At 36.6% G+C, this 16,346-nt stretch overlaps 6 protein-coding genes across 6 annotated transcripts in view; 2 read left to right on the forward strand and 4 right to left on the reverse strand.

Moving 5' to 3' along the window:
- Positions 1–4,417, forward strand: LOC145890662 (alpha-aminoadipic semialdehyde dehydrogenase-like). The gene is made up of 10 exons (XM_082981790.1): positions 1–229; positions 410–463; positions 552–822; positions 1,174–1,351; positions 1,631–1,848; positions 2,320–2,499; positions 2,672–2,778; positions 2,953–3,170; positions 3,440–3,589; positions 3,809–4,417. The coding sequence occupies exons 1-10, from the start codon at positions 53–55 to the stop codon at positions 3,861–3,863; spliced, it is 1,608 nt and encodes a 535-aa protein (XP_082837916.1). The 5' UTR covers positions 1–52; the 3' UTR covers positions 3,864–4,417.
- On the reverse strand, positions 3,829–5,899 carry LOC145890664 (density-regulated protein-like). Its single transcript, XM_082981794.1, has 5 exons — positions 5,776–5,899; positions 5,393–5,521; positions 5,020–5,175; positions 4,721–4,860; positions 3,829–3,957 (listed from the first exon to the last, which is right to left on the reverse strand). Exons 1-5 carry the CDS (start codon positions 5,858–5,860, stop codon positions 3,913–3,915), a joined length of 555 nt encoding a protein of 184 aa, XP_082837920.1. The 5' UTR covers positions 5,861–5,899; the 3' UTR covers positions 3,829–3,912.
- The window catches only part of LOC145890663 (NADH dehydrogenase [ubiquinone] 1 alpha subcomplex subunit 9, mitochondrial-like), a 25,962-nt gene continuing 13,817 nt past the window's right edge, over positions 4,202–16,346 (forward strand). The window contains exon 1 of the mRNA XM_082981793.1: positions 4,202–4,211. The gene's annotated coding sequence lies outside the window, so the exon portion shown is untranslated. The remainder of the gene's footprint in view (positions 4,212–16,346) is intronic.
- On the reverse strand, positions 6,203–7,795 carry LOC145888996 (phytanoyl-CoA dioxygenase domain-containing protein 1 homolog). The gene is made up of 6 exons (XM_082979864.1): positions 7,712–7,795; positions 7,487–7,612; positions 7,201–7,353; positions 6,757–6,975; positions 6,305–6,481; positions 6,203–6,241 (listed from the first exon to the last, which is right to left on the reverse strand). Exons 1-6 carry the CDS (start codon positions 7,793–7,795, stop codon positions 6,203–6,205), a joined length of 798 nt encoding a protein of 265 aa, XP_082835990.1.
- On the reverse strand, positions 10,214–13,450 carry LOC145888997 (uncharacterized). Its single transcript, XM_082979865.1, has 12 exons — positions 13,353–13,450; positions 13,027–13,123; positions 12,838–12,940; positions 12,366–12,454; positions 12,179–12,230; positions 12,028–12,109; positions 11,897–11,961; positions 11,731–11,785; positions 11,393–11,423; positions 11,233–11,325; positions 10,570–10,868; positions 10,214–10,286 (listed from the first exon to the last, which is right to left on the reverse strand). The coding sequence occupies exons 1-12, from the start codon at positions 13,448–13,450 to the stop codon at positions 10,214–10,216; spliced, it is 1,137 nt and encodes a 378-aa protein (XP_082835991.1).
- The window catches only part of LOC145888998 (uncharacterized), an 8,885-nt gene continuing 7,155 nt past the window's right edge, over positions 14,617–16,346 (reverse strand). The window contains exon 8 of the mRNA XM_082979867.1: positions 14,617–16,326. Within this exon, the coding sequence (XP_082835993.1) occupies positions 15,581–16,326 (746 nt within the window). The 3' untranslated portion in view covers positions 14,617–15,580. The remainder of the gene's footprint in view (positions 16,327–16,346) is intronic.

The raw sequence follows: 16,346 nt of genomic DNA on the forward strand, positions 1-16,346 counted from the left end.
TTTTTGGTTTACTTTCCGTCATATTTTAACCTCGAAACAGTTCTTTTCTGTCATGTTATCAAGATTTTGCAAATCCACTTGTTCATTTTCTCGGTCATTCAGTTTAACAAGATGTGTGGCCTCCAACCTTCTCATCAACAAATCAGAATATTCGTGGCTGAAAGAACTTGGTTTGAAAGAAGATAATGAAGGAGTGTTTGATGGGACGTGGAAAAATGGAAACGGAAATGTAAAATATAACCTTGCCATAAATGTTTCAATATTTTGTGTTTATGTTGATAGTCTTAGGAAACGTTTTTTAGGTGTTTAAAATTGTTTAAACAAATTTTAGATTGCATTGTTTGTTATTTACATTGTGACATAAGTGCAATATTTGTTGCATAAATGATTGAAAATGTTTTTGTTGCAGACAGTAACATCAATGTGTCCATCAAACAATGAACCTATTGCAAGAATAAGGACGGTGGGAACCAACAGTCTTTGCAACACTTTCAACATTTGTTTTAATTCCAAAAGCGTTTCTCGTTATAATACATCTTTTATATTTTTAGGGCAATGTTGGGGATTATGAGTCGACAATAAGCAAATCACGTGAAGCATGGAAGGTTTGGGCCGACGTTCCAGCTCCACAACGAGGAGAAATTGTCCGACAAATTGGTCACGCTTTACGCGAGAAAAAAACTTTACTGGGAAACTTGGAAGCTTTAGAGGTTGGAAAAATAGCAGTGGAAGGAGCTGGAGAAGTTCAAGAATTTATTGATATTTGTGATTACGCTGTTGGTTTGTCACGAATGCTTCCTGGACAAGTACTGCCTTCAGAAAGTAAGTTGTAAAAAAAAAGAAATTCAAACTAATAAATGAATAATAGGTTGTCCACCACTAATGTAAACTCTTCAAAAAACTTTATGCTACAAAAAAGTCTATAGAGCTTAACAGTTATTGGTGATAATTTTCGTATGTTTCATGTCCATAACCCGGCCACCATTAACTGTCCCATAATGTTGTGTTTGCTATCACTAATAGAATGTTATAACTTACAAGCTCATTGCATTGATTTTTTGCCAAGATTCTTCCTCACCTTGAAGGTCGGTCTGTAAAAAAGGTTGAGAGACCCTGACCTAATTTGTCATGAAATTTGTCATCAAAAAAAGAAAATCATGTTATTATATTAAGGACCAGGCCATGCTTTGATGGAAATGTGGAACCCTGTGGGTTTGGTTGGGGTTATCACTGCTTTCAACTTCCCCGTTGCTGTTTACGGATGGAATGCTGCAATCGCTCTAACTTGTGGGAATGCTGTTATGTGGAAACCTGCCCCTACCGTCAACCTCTCAACTATTGCAACACAGAGGTTTGTAAACTTGTCAGTAAATTTTCCTGGGAATTAAATAGTGTTCAAGTATGGTACAAAGTATAAAATTTTAGCAATTTCTAGCTGTTATTGATTAATTGATCATTGAAATTATTTATATCTGAGGTTTTTTAAACACGTTGACATGATGTCAATGACATCATTACATGTTTTACCCAAACACTTTGTGTCGAAGCGCATAGAAATAAACCAGATACTGCAATGCATTGAACGATGGGGTATTTTTCTTTCATTCTTCATTTCTTTGTTTATTCCCAGGATAATGGCTGATGTTTTTACAAACAACAACTTACCCCCTGAAATTTGTTCATTAATTTGTTCTGGGGCCGATGTTGGAACCAAGATGGCCGAAGACCCCCGCATGGATCTTTTGTCCTTCACAGGAAGCACACCGGTTGGTCAGAAAGTGGGCGTCGCCGTCCAATCACGATTCGGAAGAAAGATATTGGAACTAGGAGGGAACAATGCCATCATAGGTGGGGATGATTATAATGAATACGTGTTGGATGGTATCAAATAAATCACTTTATTGCCCTAAGTTTGATTATGGGTGTTCATCAAGATTGGTACATAAAACTATGTGAATTATTTGAGCAGTATGGAGTCAGTAGTATGAATTAGTTACAGACAGTTGGCCGCTGTCTCGAACAGTTACTGCTCATATCATTTCTTTTTTTGGCTCCATATTGCTGAAATACATAAAGTATTATTTCCATACTTTGCATCTTTTATTTTTCTGTTTATATCCTAGTTAAAAAATTGCTCAGAAGTTTGGCATTATCACAAGGACTGTATTATATTGAGCAACTGTATGTGGATAAAAAAATATGATTTTGAACAACACATAAAGCATGTGTTTTTATAATCAGATTATTTGTGCTAAACATTTGTTGCTGATACGAGCTTGTTTCATGACTGTGACAATTGTCATCGTGTGGTTTGAACAGTGATGGAAGATGCCGACCTTGACATGGTTGTTCGAAGCACTTTGTTCGCAAGTGTTGGAACCCAAGGACAGCGGTGTACGTCAGCCAGACGTCTCATCTTACATGAATCTATTCATGACAACGTGTTGGATCGACTGAAGAAAGCCTATAGTCAAGTAAAGATTGGAGATCCATTGGAGGGTGGGAGCTTTGTTTGCTGAGAAACAAAATAAAAAAATAGAACATGTTGTGGTTTTGGGGTAAAATGATGTTTTCTTGATTATTTCTAACTTTTGTTGTTTGTTATTCACTATTTCTTTGCAGTACATCATGATACAAGTGTTTGTTTATTATATTTAACGGTTTATTGCAGAGGGCACAATATATGGTCCCATGCACTCAAAGGAAGGTGTGAAGTTATTTCAATCCACTGTGGAAGAAGCAAAAAAATCTGGAGGGAAAGTTGAAGTTGGAGGACAGGTTTTGTAAACCTTTAAATCACAGAATCAAGTTATTTAACAAAGCCAGATTCATGTTAAAAGTTACTTATGTCAAGATTTTTGTAATTGTTTCAGACAAAAGTTTATTTTAAAATACAGAGCAGTATTTGGTTTGAATCAACCAACGACTTCAATAATCCCGTTGCATTTGAAGGTTGTTTCTGGTCCTGGAAACTTTGTTGAGCCCACAATTGTGTCGGGTTTGTCCCACGATGACCCTCTCGTCCTCCGGGAATCGTTCGTCCCCGTACTTTACGTATTGAAACTACGAGGGGACTTGGACGAAGCGATTAGACAGAACAATGAAGTTGACCAGGGTTTGACGAGCAGCGTCTTCACACAAAACTTGTCCAATGTGTTTAGATGGCTTGGGTGAGTACAAAGACTTCTTTTGAGAAAGTGAAGAAACAGATGTGTGATATCTTAATATATCTGACCTTCTGGCTTTAAATTCACCAAGTCTGGCAGCAAGAGCAGTTCAATAAATATGATAGATTAATTTAAAGCAATGATAAAGAATTGCCACAACTTAAAGTGGTTTTAGTTATCTGATGTAAATAAAATTGTCAAAATAAAAGGAAGTTTTTTATGCCTTAATAAACTCCAAGGCATAGTTTAACAACTTGTAAACAATCTGACAGACCTAAGGGTTCAGATTGTGGGATTGTGAATGTCAACATCCCAACCAGTGGAGCTGAGATTGGGGGAGCGTTCGGAGGTGAAAAGCACACTGGAGGAGGTAGAGAGTCAGGTTCTGACGCATGGAAACAATACATGAGGCGATCAACATGGTAATTGTTCTATTTGTCTATTTTTTAAATTAATTATTGTTGGTTTAAATATTGTGTCTAAAGGCTGAAATAGATTCAAGTTTTGAGCTTTTTGTGTGACACAATTACTTTATATTTGGCCGATGCTCTCGGTATTTTATGTAATTGCAACTCTAGTTTATTTTTTGAACCAATCAGTTTCGATGTCAAACTTCAGTAATTTCATGTTATTTATTACAGCACAATAAACTACAGCAAAGAGCTGCCCTTGGCCCAAGGTATTAAGTTCGACTAAGTCCGGGTTATGGGTCTCTGTGTCTCCATCATGTGGAAAGTTGGTGCTATCATTTCTTCACTTCTCCAAGATCTTGTATGTGATCCTCGTCCACCTGAATTGCGACAGTTTTGACAATAATTATTTTTAAACACAAAGCTTTTCTGGTGGAAAATGTCCAAACATTCTGTAACCTTATATCTATCTTTCAACATTGTCAGATCGTGATGCCAAACTTTTTGTTAATCGCAGATGCCAAGTTGTTATGTACACAAGTGATGTCACACAATTAACTGTGTATGTTGGTGTTTTGCTTTTTATTTTATTAGAAACATTGTTCATAGATGTTGGGAAGCTGGGTTTTTTTTGTGTCATTTGTCTGTCATTGACCCAATTTTTTTAGAAATGTCACAAAAAATAAAAGCCATTTCGGACACAATGTCCCAAAGGAAATTGGCTGGTAGATTATTCAAGTTGCTTACATTTTTGCGAACGAAAGTATTATACTGTAAATGACCAAAATAAATTGAAAATGTCCTAAATTTTTGCTGGCATTTCGGTCATTTGACAGAAATTTTTTAGTGAAAAAAAAAACCCAGTTGGGAAGTGTTTGTGTATGAGTTGCATGTGGAAGGTGTTCAGATGCAAAAATATCTTTGAAGTACACAGGGTTGCAAATTTACCATGGAGCTCTTACAACACACAAAAATTATTTTTTAGTTTTCATTTGCTGCAGAAACAAACTGTGTGGTTATTGTTGCAAGCAAATATAGCATACATTGTCTTGTAATCTGTTTGTTATTTCAACATCACCAACAGCTCTGAGGATAAACCACATACTTGACCCAATAATATCAACATAACATGAGTGTTTATACCTGACTCCAGGTTTCCAGTATAAGGTCCATAAGATCGTCTGTAACGTCGCCTTGAATAATAATCTCATCTTCACCGGATACGGAAGAACCGCACGAAAACTTTTGGGCAAACAACTTTGACGCTTTCTTTAAATTAATATCTGCAGAAAGCATAGTAGGTCACAAACAAAAAAAGTTGGATTTAGCCAGAAAAGTTTTTTTCACTATTTTTTGCTACTCCAGCTACAATATCTTTTATCACCAACATTCAATTCACTACAGATACCAACGTTGGTTATTGAACTTAAAGCTAGCCTCACCAAACGTAGCCAGTCCTGTAACTCTTGTGACAAACTTTCTTTTTCCTCTTGGGATTCGAGCAAGTTTCACAATATCGGGTTCTTTTTTCTGTTTAGCTTTAACATTTCCTCTTCCCCCGCGCTTCTGTCTCTTCTTGTTCGCGGCATCCGACTCATCTAAAATATTCTTAATTTGTCAAAAATCCATTTGATTAGAAACAACTCAAGTTTCCATGCCAGCTTTTCAATAATTGAAAATCTATTTTTCTTTCTTCATGCCAACGTCATCAGTTACTTATTCAAATAATTGTTTTTTCAATGAACAGGCAAACCTCATGTTATCTCCAACAAAGGATCCGAGTGAATAAAAGCAGTAACCAGTGGTCAAACTCACCAAGATTTAACGAGGAAATATCGACTCCCTCTTGTGACAACATATCTTGATTTTTCTCTCTCCACGCTCGACATCTCTGTTGGACGGCCTCCGGCATGTACTCGCAATATTCAAGGGGTAACGTGCATTCTGGGGATTAGAAGATTTTATTGAACTTAAAGAGCCACATTTCATTGAAGCTATGGCTAAAATGGGCATTGAAATATTCAACACTGGATTGACACCACTGGCAAAAAATAATCTACAATCTTTACCACAATCTGTGGAACAGGATGTTGACAATTATTTTGACCAGTTTGTCAATAGTATTAAGTCCCAGTCCAATTTATTACATTTCACTGTTTATATTTCATTCAAATTTGAAGATCCTAAAATATACTCACCTGAACAATAGATAACTTTAACAGGATATGAAATATCTTTAACTGCTTCAGAAATTGCTACAGTCGCTCCTTTCTCGTCAGACATCACACGTTTCTAACTAGTCAGCTAATTTTCTGTTAATACGCAATCTTGTTCAATGTCACAGATGTTTCATTTGCCACAACCAACATCACGGACAAATACAACATTTATTGCAGATGATTGTATTGCATTTACAATGAAGTCATACGCACATAAAACAAGCAAGTAACACAACAATATTAAGAAGTTTGCAATGAAATCTTCGTGAAGTATTTAAAAAATTAAAATAAATACCTTCACCTCATGCGTCATTAGCAATAAGAGGGAATTCCCCAAATTACAAAACCAGTGTAACACAAAAATCTTATTTATAAAATTTTCTTCACGTTAAGCTTTAACGAAAAATCATTTGTTTGGCTCCGATGGTATGATGTTAGTGACCCCCTGATAGAAACAGATGTCAAACAAACAATACTTCATGCTTCCATGCACAAAATAAAAACGTACCGATTTCCCGTGATCAAATCCACATTTCCTCTCAAATTCCACCATTTCAAGCGGTCTGAAATTGACGATGAAAGCTCGTCGAGGTTTGTCCGTTATATTCCCTCCTGTGTAATGAACAGTCCTACCATGGTGGGCCGTGCAACCTCCCTTCTTTAACGGGGCCGGAACCAATTCGCTCTGGATGAAGGATTTATTTGAAGTCTACTCTCACTCCTACTTCACCAAAAAGGGTGGAAATATTGCCGACTGCTGATTAGACATACGATGTCATGCAGCCAGCAATATCACCGAACAAAGCAACCTAACTATTGCTATTATTCAGTTGTAAGAATAACTCGTTAGTTGGACCCGAAAATGTCTATGAAAAAACGCTATAACCTCTCAAAGAAACACTTTTCATTCAAAACAAAAGACAAGCGAATCAATTTGAACAACTTCCACTGCGCACCAACCTCGTCGCCATCGCAACAGATCACGTGGTGACCTGCCTTTGCTTTTCGGAAAGGTCGAAGTTCTTCGTTTCTGTGCGACCCGGGTACGAAACACATACAACCGTTCTCAGTGGTGACGTCATCGAGAGCGACCCATATCGTGGCTGCCCGTTTATCCGGCAAGTCGGGCCAATAAGCCTGGTCCTGGTGCATTGGAGTTACCGTGTCTGTGTGCGCACCCTGGATACAACAACGCGGTAATGAATATTACAGATGCATGTGAAGGATGAAGACGTCAGGTCAGGGCTAGGTCGCACAGTAATGATTGTAAAATATGAAAGTTTTCATGGCCTACAAGGCTGGGCGACAAACTCAACAAAACAAGAACAAACATTTTGACGTTTCTAACGTCCTTGCTGCGTAGCTTTCAGGAAAATAAATTGGAAGAAAGGAAAATATTTGAACCTTGTAAATGATCATATCGAAATCAAATGCTGCGTCGTCACCGAGAATGATCTTCGCTATTTCGTGCGTCCGTTTATGCAACTTGCCCTCATCCAGTTTATCTACGTAACAGGAAGGCCACATAATCTGGCAGATGTTTTCTTCGCTTTTCACCTTAAAATAAATTTGGAAAATCGTCATTTAAGTGTGCATGATTTGCCGAAAGAAAATAACACATTTTTCAAGGAACTAACGTAATAAAAATGCAACAATCAACTTAGTTCCATATAAACTGACCCTTAGTTACCTTTCGTTCCGCATGAGATCCCAAATCATGGCGATGAGGTGACGCATCAATTTCGTTACTAAGCAGTTTGTCGTAAATGGAGCGGTAGTATTCGACATCATCCTGGTCAAGCACATTTTCCACGACCTGATTTTATAAGCGACAAAATTGAAACACTTTATCTGTTCATCATTATCACACTCTACTATTCCCGGCCGAAATTAGGGTCATCTCGTTGTTCCTTACCAAGAATCCATCTTCAGCAAACCTCCCTTTCCACAAATGAGAAGAATTTTGTGTTTTCCACCACTTCTGTGTGTCCGAATCCATGTTGCAACTTACCTCACTGCAAGCTTACCTGCTAGTTATACCGAAGTACACGGTATTGTTTACCCAAAGCAAACACTGACTGCACGTAACCCATGCTCTGGCTGCTGAGCTAATGAGAAACCTGCAAACCTTACACGACTTAAACACCTCAAACTCCACGCCCTAACATTTCCGAAACTTCTGTGTGTCGACACTGGGGGCAACACAACCATTAACTTAAGGACCTATATGGGTATTAAATTGGGCAAATTCTGTTTTCAAGGCCCTCTGCAATAAAGCACCTGGTGACTTTTCCACTTGTTTCCCAACAACCGTTGATGGGTCTTGTGACTTACATAGGGACCTAATATTCTTCAAGGTTAAAAAAAAAATTGCTGCTCCTGGATGAAACTGTACAGAGCAAGGACTTGTTACGCCTCCTGGAAGATCATATCACTAACAGGGGGGGTCATAACCAGCCCTGGAGGGTTGCCTAGGTACTTTTTCAGCAACTAACTTTGATGCCATTGCATGGAGAAGAGTTGGGACTTACACAAAAACGCAAATGAGTGGGCAGTTAAACGATTCAATTTTCTGCAAAATTAGGTTTCATTTTTTGTTGCTTGTTTTACCAAAATACTGAGTAACCAGGGTGGCAAATGACCCTAGGGGGGCGGCTAAACCATTTTTTCACACACTAATTTTGATCAAAATTTGTAGATATGGGATGAATCTTTCATAAAATCAAAAATGATTGGACACTTAAACGATTCATTTTTCCACAAATACAGCCTGAATTTTTTGCTCCATTTTCACCATAATTTTCAGCAGCACCCACCATCAAGTAACTACCTCATTAAAATAGCCCAAAACCCCACTAAAACTGCCCCCAAACACCCTAAAATTCGCCATGACAACAGCACGCACATGTGCGCTCATTCAACCGTTAATTTAACTTAATTGCGTCACTGCTTTGCTTGCTGATGCATGACTTTGCATTGTGACACAGGCCTACACGTTGGGCATTTCCCAGCACCAAAACTAATTTTCATAGAAATACCAATATGCGTCCTTCAGTGTCTCAAAACCGGCTAATGAAAGTTTTTCTTTAAAATCACACAACAAATTAAAACAAACGAAAAACAAAGAAAACTAAAAGAAACGTCCCGTGGTCGCAAATACGCGGTGGTGATTGTTCTGGTAGCGATGTAAGGAATAAACATGTAAACGAGTCGGTAACGTTCTGCTTCTAAACGTTGAACAATCGGATCGCGTTCACTTCAGCGCCAAAATGAGAAGGTTCCCGCGACCAATAATCTGTATCCTAAAGTGGAGACAAAGTACGATAAGTTATTTTTACGATATTACCAAGTAATGATGCAACAAAAATTTAAATTAAACACAAACAACGCGGATTAAATGTAGATGGGCCTTCAAAACCCAGCAAACCGCACTACCGATAGGATAAATAAATGTACTCCACAAACACATTATAACAGTTTAAAATCTTAGGTGGCAATCAGAGAGCTGGGGTTAGTTTCATGGAAATTCAAACCCATATCCGTGAACAATATCTCATCACGCTGCCGAACAAAACCTACCAAATTTAACTAATAGTAATCGGTAAAAATCTTCCCGTTTGTGGTGACCTAAGCGCAAACACCAAGCGGACCGGTTGATTAATTTACTGTGACGGATCGGCAATACCTACAACTAAATCTTGTTGTGTTTATTTAAATTTAATCACGTGTCTTTATAGATTCGTAAGATCACACTGATTCAAACAATTCGTATTTCCCCCTTTTATTGAAAAGATTTTTGAATATTTTACCAACAGAAACATGGTTAATTTTTTCCCGACATTAAATTGAACTGGGATTTTTAATTTAATGAAAATTTAGTAACAACCACTTGCAAATTGCTTAACCGGGGGGGCGTCAACCGATTCTCATGGGGGCGCAAGCTCTATACCAAAACCTTTTTTTTTGTAGTGACTTTAATGTCCTATGCTGTCTGTCATACTTTTCTTACAGTTTCGGAACAAAAGTATTTTACTTTAAATAAAAAATCCGCCTGTGCAGTTAAGTTACTGTTACCTCGCAAAGAAACCATTGCGTCACAAAATACCTATGTGATGATTCATCTGTTTCGTCACAAACCATTTATTGGTCCCGTAACTTTTTAGTTTGAATAAGCAAGCTTAAATTGATACATATTATGTTTTTATCGTGTTGCAGTGTTTAACTAGCTAGCTTATTTAGGTACATCGACAAAAACACAAGTGCTTTTGGTATGAAACCTATTTACAGTTTGGGGGGGCGTAAGGTACAAGTCCGTTACTAAAATGGGGCGTGATAGAAAAAAAGTTAAGAACCACTGCTTTAACCCAATTACCTTTCACTAAATATTATCATTTGGCATTCCAAATGTTACACCATATTACAAAGTTACTACCTCACTACTGACAGCAGAGGAAAGGCAAGCATCTGATACTCTGTGTGGAACAATCAAGCTGAAAAAAATACACAAATATATTCAGCTGGTTTACAATAGAAATCATTACAGAGAGCTTTGTGGAAACTAATTTGAAACGAATAAAACCATGTTTAAAAAAAGTGACGTTTCTCAAATATAATTTAAATTGTCAAAAAAAAGATTGTGTTTAACAAAAACTTTTATCTTAAATCAGTTAAATTTAAAACTATGTCATTCAATTACATAAATTTAGGAAACGAATTAATATTTGCTCACAATTTGCAATATTCTGTACAGTTCACAATATTTGGAAAAAATACCTTCCAGATGTTCCAGGATCAGTTACTGGCAACAACACAATCTCCTCATGATCGGGAGACGAAGATGTCGCAAGCTCATTTTTATCCAAAGAATCCCAGGAAGTGAGGGAGAGATCAAGAGGAAAGTCCTGATCGTGGACGGAATCAAGATAAAACTCTGGGTTTCTCTTTGCAGTGAGATCGAGAGGATTGGAGTCAACTTGAAATGATAAGGAGAGGTCCAGAGGTTCGCAATCAAACACATCTTCCCCTTCCTCCTGTATCTGTGGAAGCCACGGAGCTGGAGAAACGACTCCTGCCTGATGTGGAAAAAATGTGATTATGTGATTGTTGTTATTGAGGGATGTTGGAAGAACTTCCAAAATTTCATCACCTTTGCACAAAAAATTTTGTGGAATGTAAGGATCACAATTGACTGACAAATCACAGCATTTAATTATTCCACAAACATACATTTCCAGGCATGTAGATTACAATATAGGCTCATATCTCAAGCTTGTTATCTTTTAAAACTTTTCATTCAAAATAAAAATTATGCCGTACCCAAAGGGTGGCGTGAATTTCAAATGATTAATTGAAAGGGATTGAAGACAAAAAGTTATGATGAAATAACAGACAGGTGTTGATTTAATCAAAAGATAAAATTAAAAACAAGTTGTCTGCCCTTGTCAAAGAAGCGTTTTGCATCGGGGAGTCTTCGATGATAGTTCGTCGATACCCAACCGGTGGGGATTGGATGTCGAACATTGATGGTGGCTACGACAAAACAAATGGGAAAATCGAATTTATTGTTGTAACATGTGTGAAAGGTCCTGTTACTTACCCTGGACTTTTCTAAAGATGTTGGCTTCTTTCTACAAAATAAAGTTCATATTAGGAATAATCTAAAGAATCTTAAATGGTTCTTCGTCCGGGAAAGTATAGGCAGCATACATATGTAAATATAAAGGTAATTTTAAAAAATAATATAAAGAAGATCAAAAAAGTAAATAAAAAGAAGTCACTGCTACAAACATCCTAGGATCGGCTTTGTAGAACCAAGTATGGTTTTACCCAGTTCCTCAGTGCAGTTTATTTTACCCCATTTTTGTATTGTGTATTTTGGGGATGGCGAAGATAAAATGAATTAAACCAAGAATTTCAACAACCAGATGCATTTACCTGCTTCTTGTATTTGAAAAATCTCCTGAGAACTTCTTTGCTTTGGTTCCAGAGACTGAACAACAACAGAATTCACAAAATTAACACATCTAGGTCATAATTGTACAAAAGAAATTAACACAAGGCCCAATTGTTCAAAACCACATATCATGCTACGATAAATCACCTTTTACTTTCAAAACCTTTTTCTTTTTTCCACAACACTTTGCGTTTTTTTCTCTGTTCGGCCTGCTAAAAAACGTTCTGTTGTTAAGTGTCAGTTTAAAAATTATGAAGAAATGCTCACAGCAAACTTACTTAAATCTCTGTGTTTTGGAAATGTCTCTGTTTTGAAAATCTCGACAGTCCTCGTTTGTAGCAGAATTTATTTCTGCACCATCTGATTTTTATCAGATTTGTGTCAATATTAATGTTTTACACATTGTAGTAATATTACTTCTCGACCCACCTTTCTGTGTGTTTTCTAAATTTGCTTCATTCTTTTTCAGTGGAAAGTTGAACTAAAACAAAATTAAGACACTACATTATCACCAAAACCTTTGTACCAAAAAAGTTTAAGTAATATTTTACTTTCCTTTTCCTGTGATTTTCTCAAATACAACAAACCATATTTCAGAACATGCAAGGTTACCAACCTTCTTTTCATACTTTGGACTAAATGGGGAAATGCTGTGCAAAAGACCCATGGACTCTTCATTCAAACAAAATCCATCCCATAAAAGATCTAAACAAAAAGTTGATTATTCATTTATTATGTGGGTGCCAATATTGATGGAGTTTTTTTGTTCCATAACCTAAATAGGTTGGTCAAAATTTATCGGCAAGTTCCACACACTTTCTGGTTCAGCTGTTTCGCGAGCCAAAAAACATTTTTGCAATAAATTCCATAAATTAGGAACAGTATCACAGATACAACTAGTTTACACTTGACAAGTAGAAGTTAGAGTTTTAATAAATACAACTCCCGGAGAGGATTCAACTCCATTAACATAAACATTTAACACTCTCAATACTTGTATCAATAGGGCAAGTTTTAAAATTAAATTACCATGTTAAAGATACACTATGTTTATATCTTTTTTCCTGTTAAATTGCAACACAACTCACAGCACAATAATTGCTCCTCTGACACATCCAAGTTCCTTCCAATTTTCCAGATAAGAACTTGTAAATACTGGATGTACTTTCTTGCCTTGGACATTATTATTTGCTAAAAACACAAAGATTAAAAAAGAATCACATTCAAACCAATCTTAATTGTTGTTTTACAATAGTTGAACAATGCTTGAACATTACCTTTGTTTTGCATCTGAACATGTTATTGATTTGATGCAGGTTTGGCAAAATATGGTCGAGACTGTTTAAACTTGCCTTCATTGCATGGTAAGTCTCCCTGCAGACAAACAAACTTCATCCAAATGTTAAAAAAAATAATTCAAACAAATTTTAATATATGCCAAACCAGAAATGTTTATGTGGAATATCTAGGTCCGTCCTAGCAAACACTTTTGATATATGTAGTGACACCTGTTTTATGTCAGGGTAGTATTTGATGTTACGGTTAGTCTTGCAAAACCAATGAACCATCTAGAAACATTACTTAGCGCAGACAAATCTTTAACCTCTGTTTGACGCGATGTGTTTCACTATGTGAGAGCTTCCTTCGGTCGGCGTGTTTCCACTGAGGTTGTGTTTGTTGGTCGGATAAACTTTCTTCCATTTCGCTACTTCGGATCAAAAAAAAATCTCTGTTTCATTTCCAACTTTTGTCATCTGATCAGAAAACAAAAGGGGGACCACCAGTTCTTTTCCCGCCGAAACATAAAAATAAAATATATTCCGTGCCGGAGAACTCGAACTAAACACATTTTTTCTGCCTAGTAGGGTTCCGGAGAATAAGTAAAATTTTTTTAATGTGTATATGAAGGGAATAAATGCAAGAATACAGGCACATATTGTGTCTACTTTATTCCTCGAAGTATTTACTGATATTATTACAATTACTTTTCAATAACCTTTTTTAGCATAAAATTTTCTCTTGAAAACAAGATATACTGCATGGAATTACCTTGTTTGGTCACAGTTTTTCTTCGTAGTGGATTTAGTATTTTTCGAAGACCATCCAGGGTAGATGATGTTTATTCCACTTCGTCTAAACGGTACGAAAAAATGCTGTAATAACCTTCAGCAATTACAGCAATAAGTTAAGTCGCATAAGTTGCAGCCGATTGCACAGGCGCACATGACTATTTATGCTTGGGCTATCGAAAGCTTATTGGTTGGTTTAGTTACGTGCCGTCATACATCACTTTATACAAGAACAAAGTTGTGAAGTGATAAACGCGGGCGAACATATTATGGTAACCATATCAGGATGTTAAATGATTAACTTTGGTTAAAGATAATCGGTCAATCAATCATCGAGGGCACAATTCGGGGTTATGTTTACACAAAATGGCGATAAACAAAAATAGTGTTGTTCTGCACGGCCTCGTTAGGTTGTGTACAATAAGTCATGAAGACGTTATTAGGTTATCTTGCACAAGGAACTGCAATCGTTCGCTATTTTATGGCAGTTGTGCAATTCTGCAAAGATTATGACGTAACAATCACTGGAGTTCCCACTGTTATAGTTGCATGATTGATTGTCCAAGGCGCTGGTTCATTGGTTGGTTTTCTTCCTTCTCTTCATCACACTTTCACTCTTGCTTATTTCCGGCAAAGCAAACTACCAAAGGCCACTTTTCATTTGCAAAACCTTGAATACTTTTATTCAGATAAGAACACACAAACGACGCATTAAATGAACACTGCGCAATGTATACTTGTATTTACTCGAGCAAACGTAATTATAGTCGAGTTGAATTAATTATAAATCGGGTCATATTATCCGTCAAACGAACTTCTACTTTACAAAAACAACAGCAGTTAACCATATGCGAAAACGTTGCCCATAACATTACGAAATAAAACAAAATCATGCGAAGTCTATAGGTCAATATATATTAAGTATTTGCAAATCGAAAACAGAAATTATAAAAGCTGATTTCATGATTTCGATACCATCAAACATCTCTGTAAGAGAATAAAACTTTTATCAAAGTGTAAATATGGCCAATGGTTTATATGCGAGAATAAAGTGGTATTGGGATGGAACTTACGCCTACGGTGGATATCTAGCACTGGAGTAGGTGAACATTTTTACTCACAAAACAATGGTTAAAGTAAACTAAAGAGTATGTACAAATTTTGAAATAACCTATTTACAATAATTGTGAGCTTGCGCAGCAGTATTCCTTGGCCACAGTATACCCCGAAGAAAACTTGGTAGGGCGCTGTGTCTGGTGAGCGCCAAGAGTTTAAATTTTACCCGTAGGTTGATTTTTTACATCTCGCTGCTGTTTTACGAAAAAAAATCGCTGATTTCAGATCAATTAACGTTAAAAGATTGCAAACAAAAAGCACAACACGAGCAGCAAAATTACATTAAACAGCAGCATGAACAGCGCTTTTAAGTATAAACACCAATTTACATCAACCCTGGTGTGCCGGATAAAAAAATCTATTTGGCCCGCGGCCAGGAAGATTGCTGAGAGTAAATCGAATGTACACAGAAAAAACGTCAATTGTCGAATAAAGCACTCTAAATAAACTTTCTAAATTGCATTTTAAAGCGAAAGATCATGTGCATAAATAGTGCTTATATAGGCGAGATCCAGTGACTTAATACAGAGAAGTCAAACTACACAAAATATTACGCAAAAATAATACAACCAGCTTTTCTGGTTTTGATGAACAGTAGCAATTTTATTTTAGGACAATTAAAATGACTAAAATTGTTCAAACAAATCTAATCGCGTTGAAGTTTTGTTGAGACATATCGCAAGTGACTTTCACTTAGTTTTATATTTTCTTCCCTTTCTTCTTCGGTTATATCTTTAACAACTTTCCAGTCCACCAGTGCTCGTTCAAATAACTTTTTGCTTTCATCAAAGCGATCAAGATTGACACAAACACAAGCAAGATGGTATAGGATTACCACATACAAGCGCTTTTCTGAAGCTTTTTCTCCAAACTGAGTTTTTATCATTTCAAGACCAATTCTTAACACTTTTTCCTCCTTTGTGGTCTTTGGAATTAAGTTGTAACAATTTGCAATATAGTACAAACAACTTGCCTCGCACAAACATGCAAATTCTTTTTCCACGTTTTGAAAGTTTTGAATTTTGAGTCTTATGTCATGCACGAGTGGGATCACGTGATCAGCCACTATTAGTTTGTTTTGAAGTTTTTCGATCAAGTCCGTAGTTTTCAACAAAGCTTGAACAGTTTGTCTCAATCCACATGCACAATTATTTAACCCGTCAACTCCTTGTCTTTCATCCGGGTCTTCTCCAAATAAACTCGAAGCAAGATGGTAAAACAAAATCGATTCCAAATTCTTCTCCTTGATTCTATTTTCCTCCGCAATTTGTTTAAAATCTTCTGCCGTTGCCACACCTTGAAATGACCTTGAAAATTGTGAAAGCACGTGGTCTGCAGCATCGTAGTTTCGACTCTTCAGATAATCCACGTACATTGGTACATCTGGGTTTACTGCCATTATTTTAACGCAA

The sequence above is a fragment of the Ascidia mentula genome, chromosome 2, assembly GCF_947561715.1.
Source record: "Ascidia mentula chromosome 2, kaAscMent1.1, whole genome shotgun sequence".
Classification (NCBI taxonomy): Eukaryota; Metazoa; Chordata; class Ascidiacea; order Phlebobranchia; family Ascidiidae; genus Ascidia; species Ascidia mentula.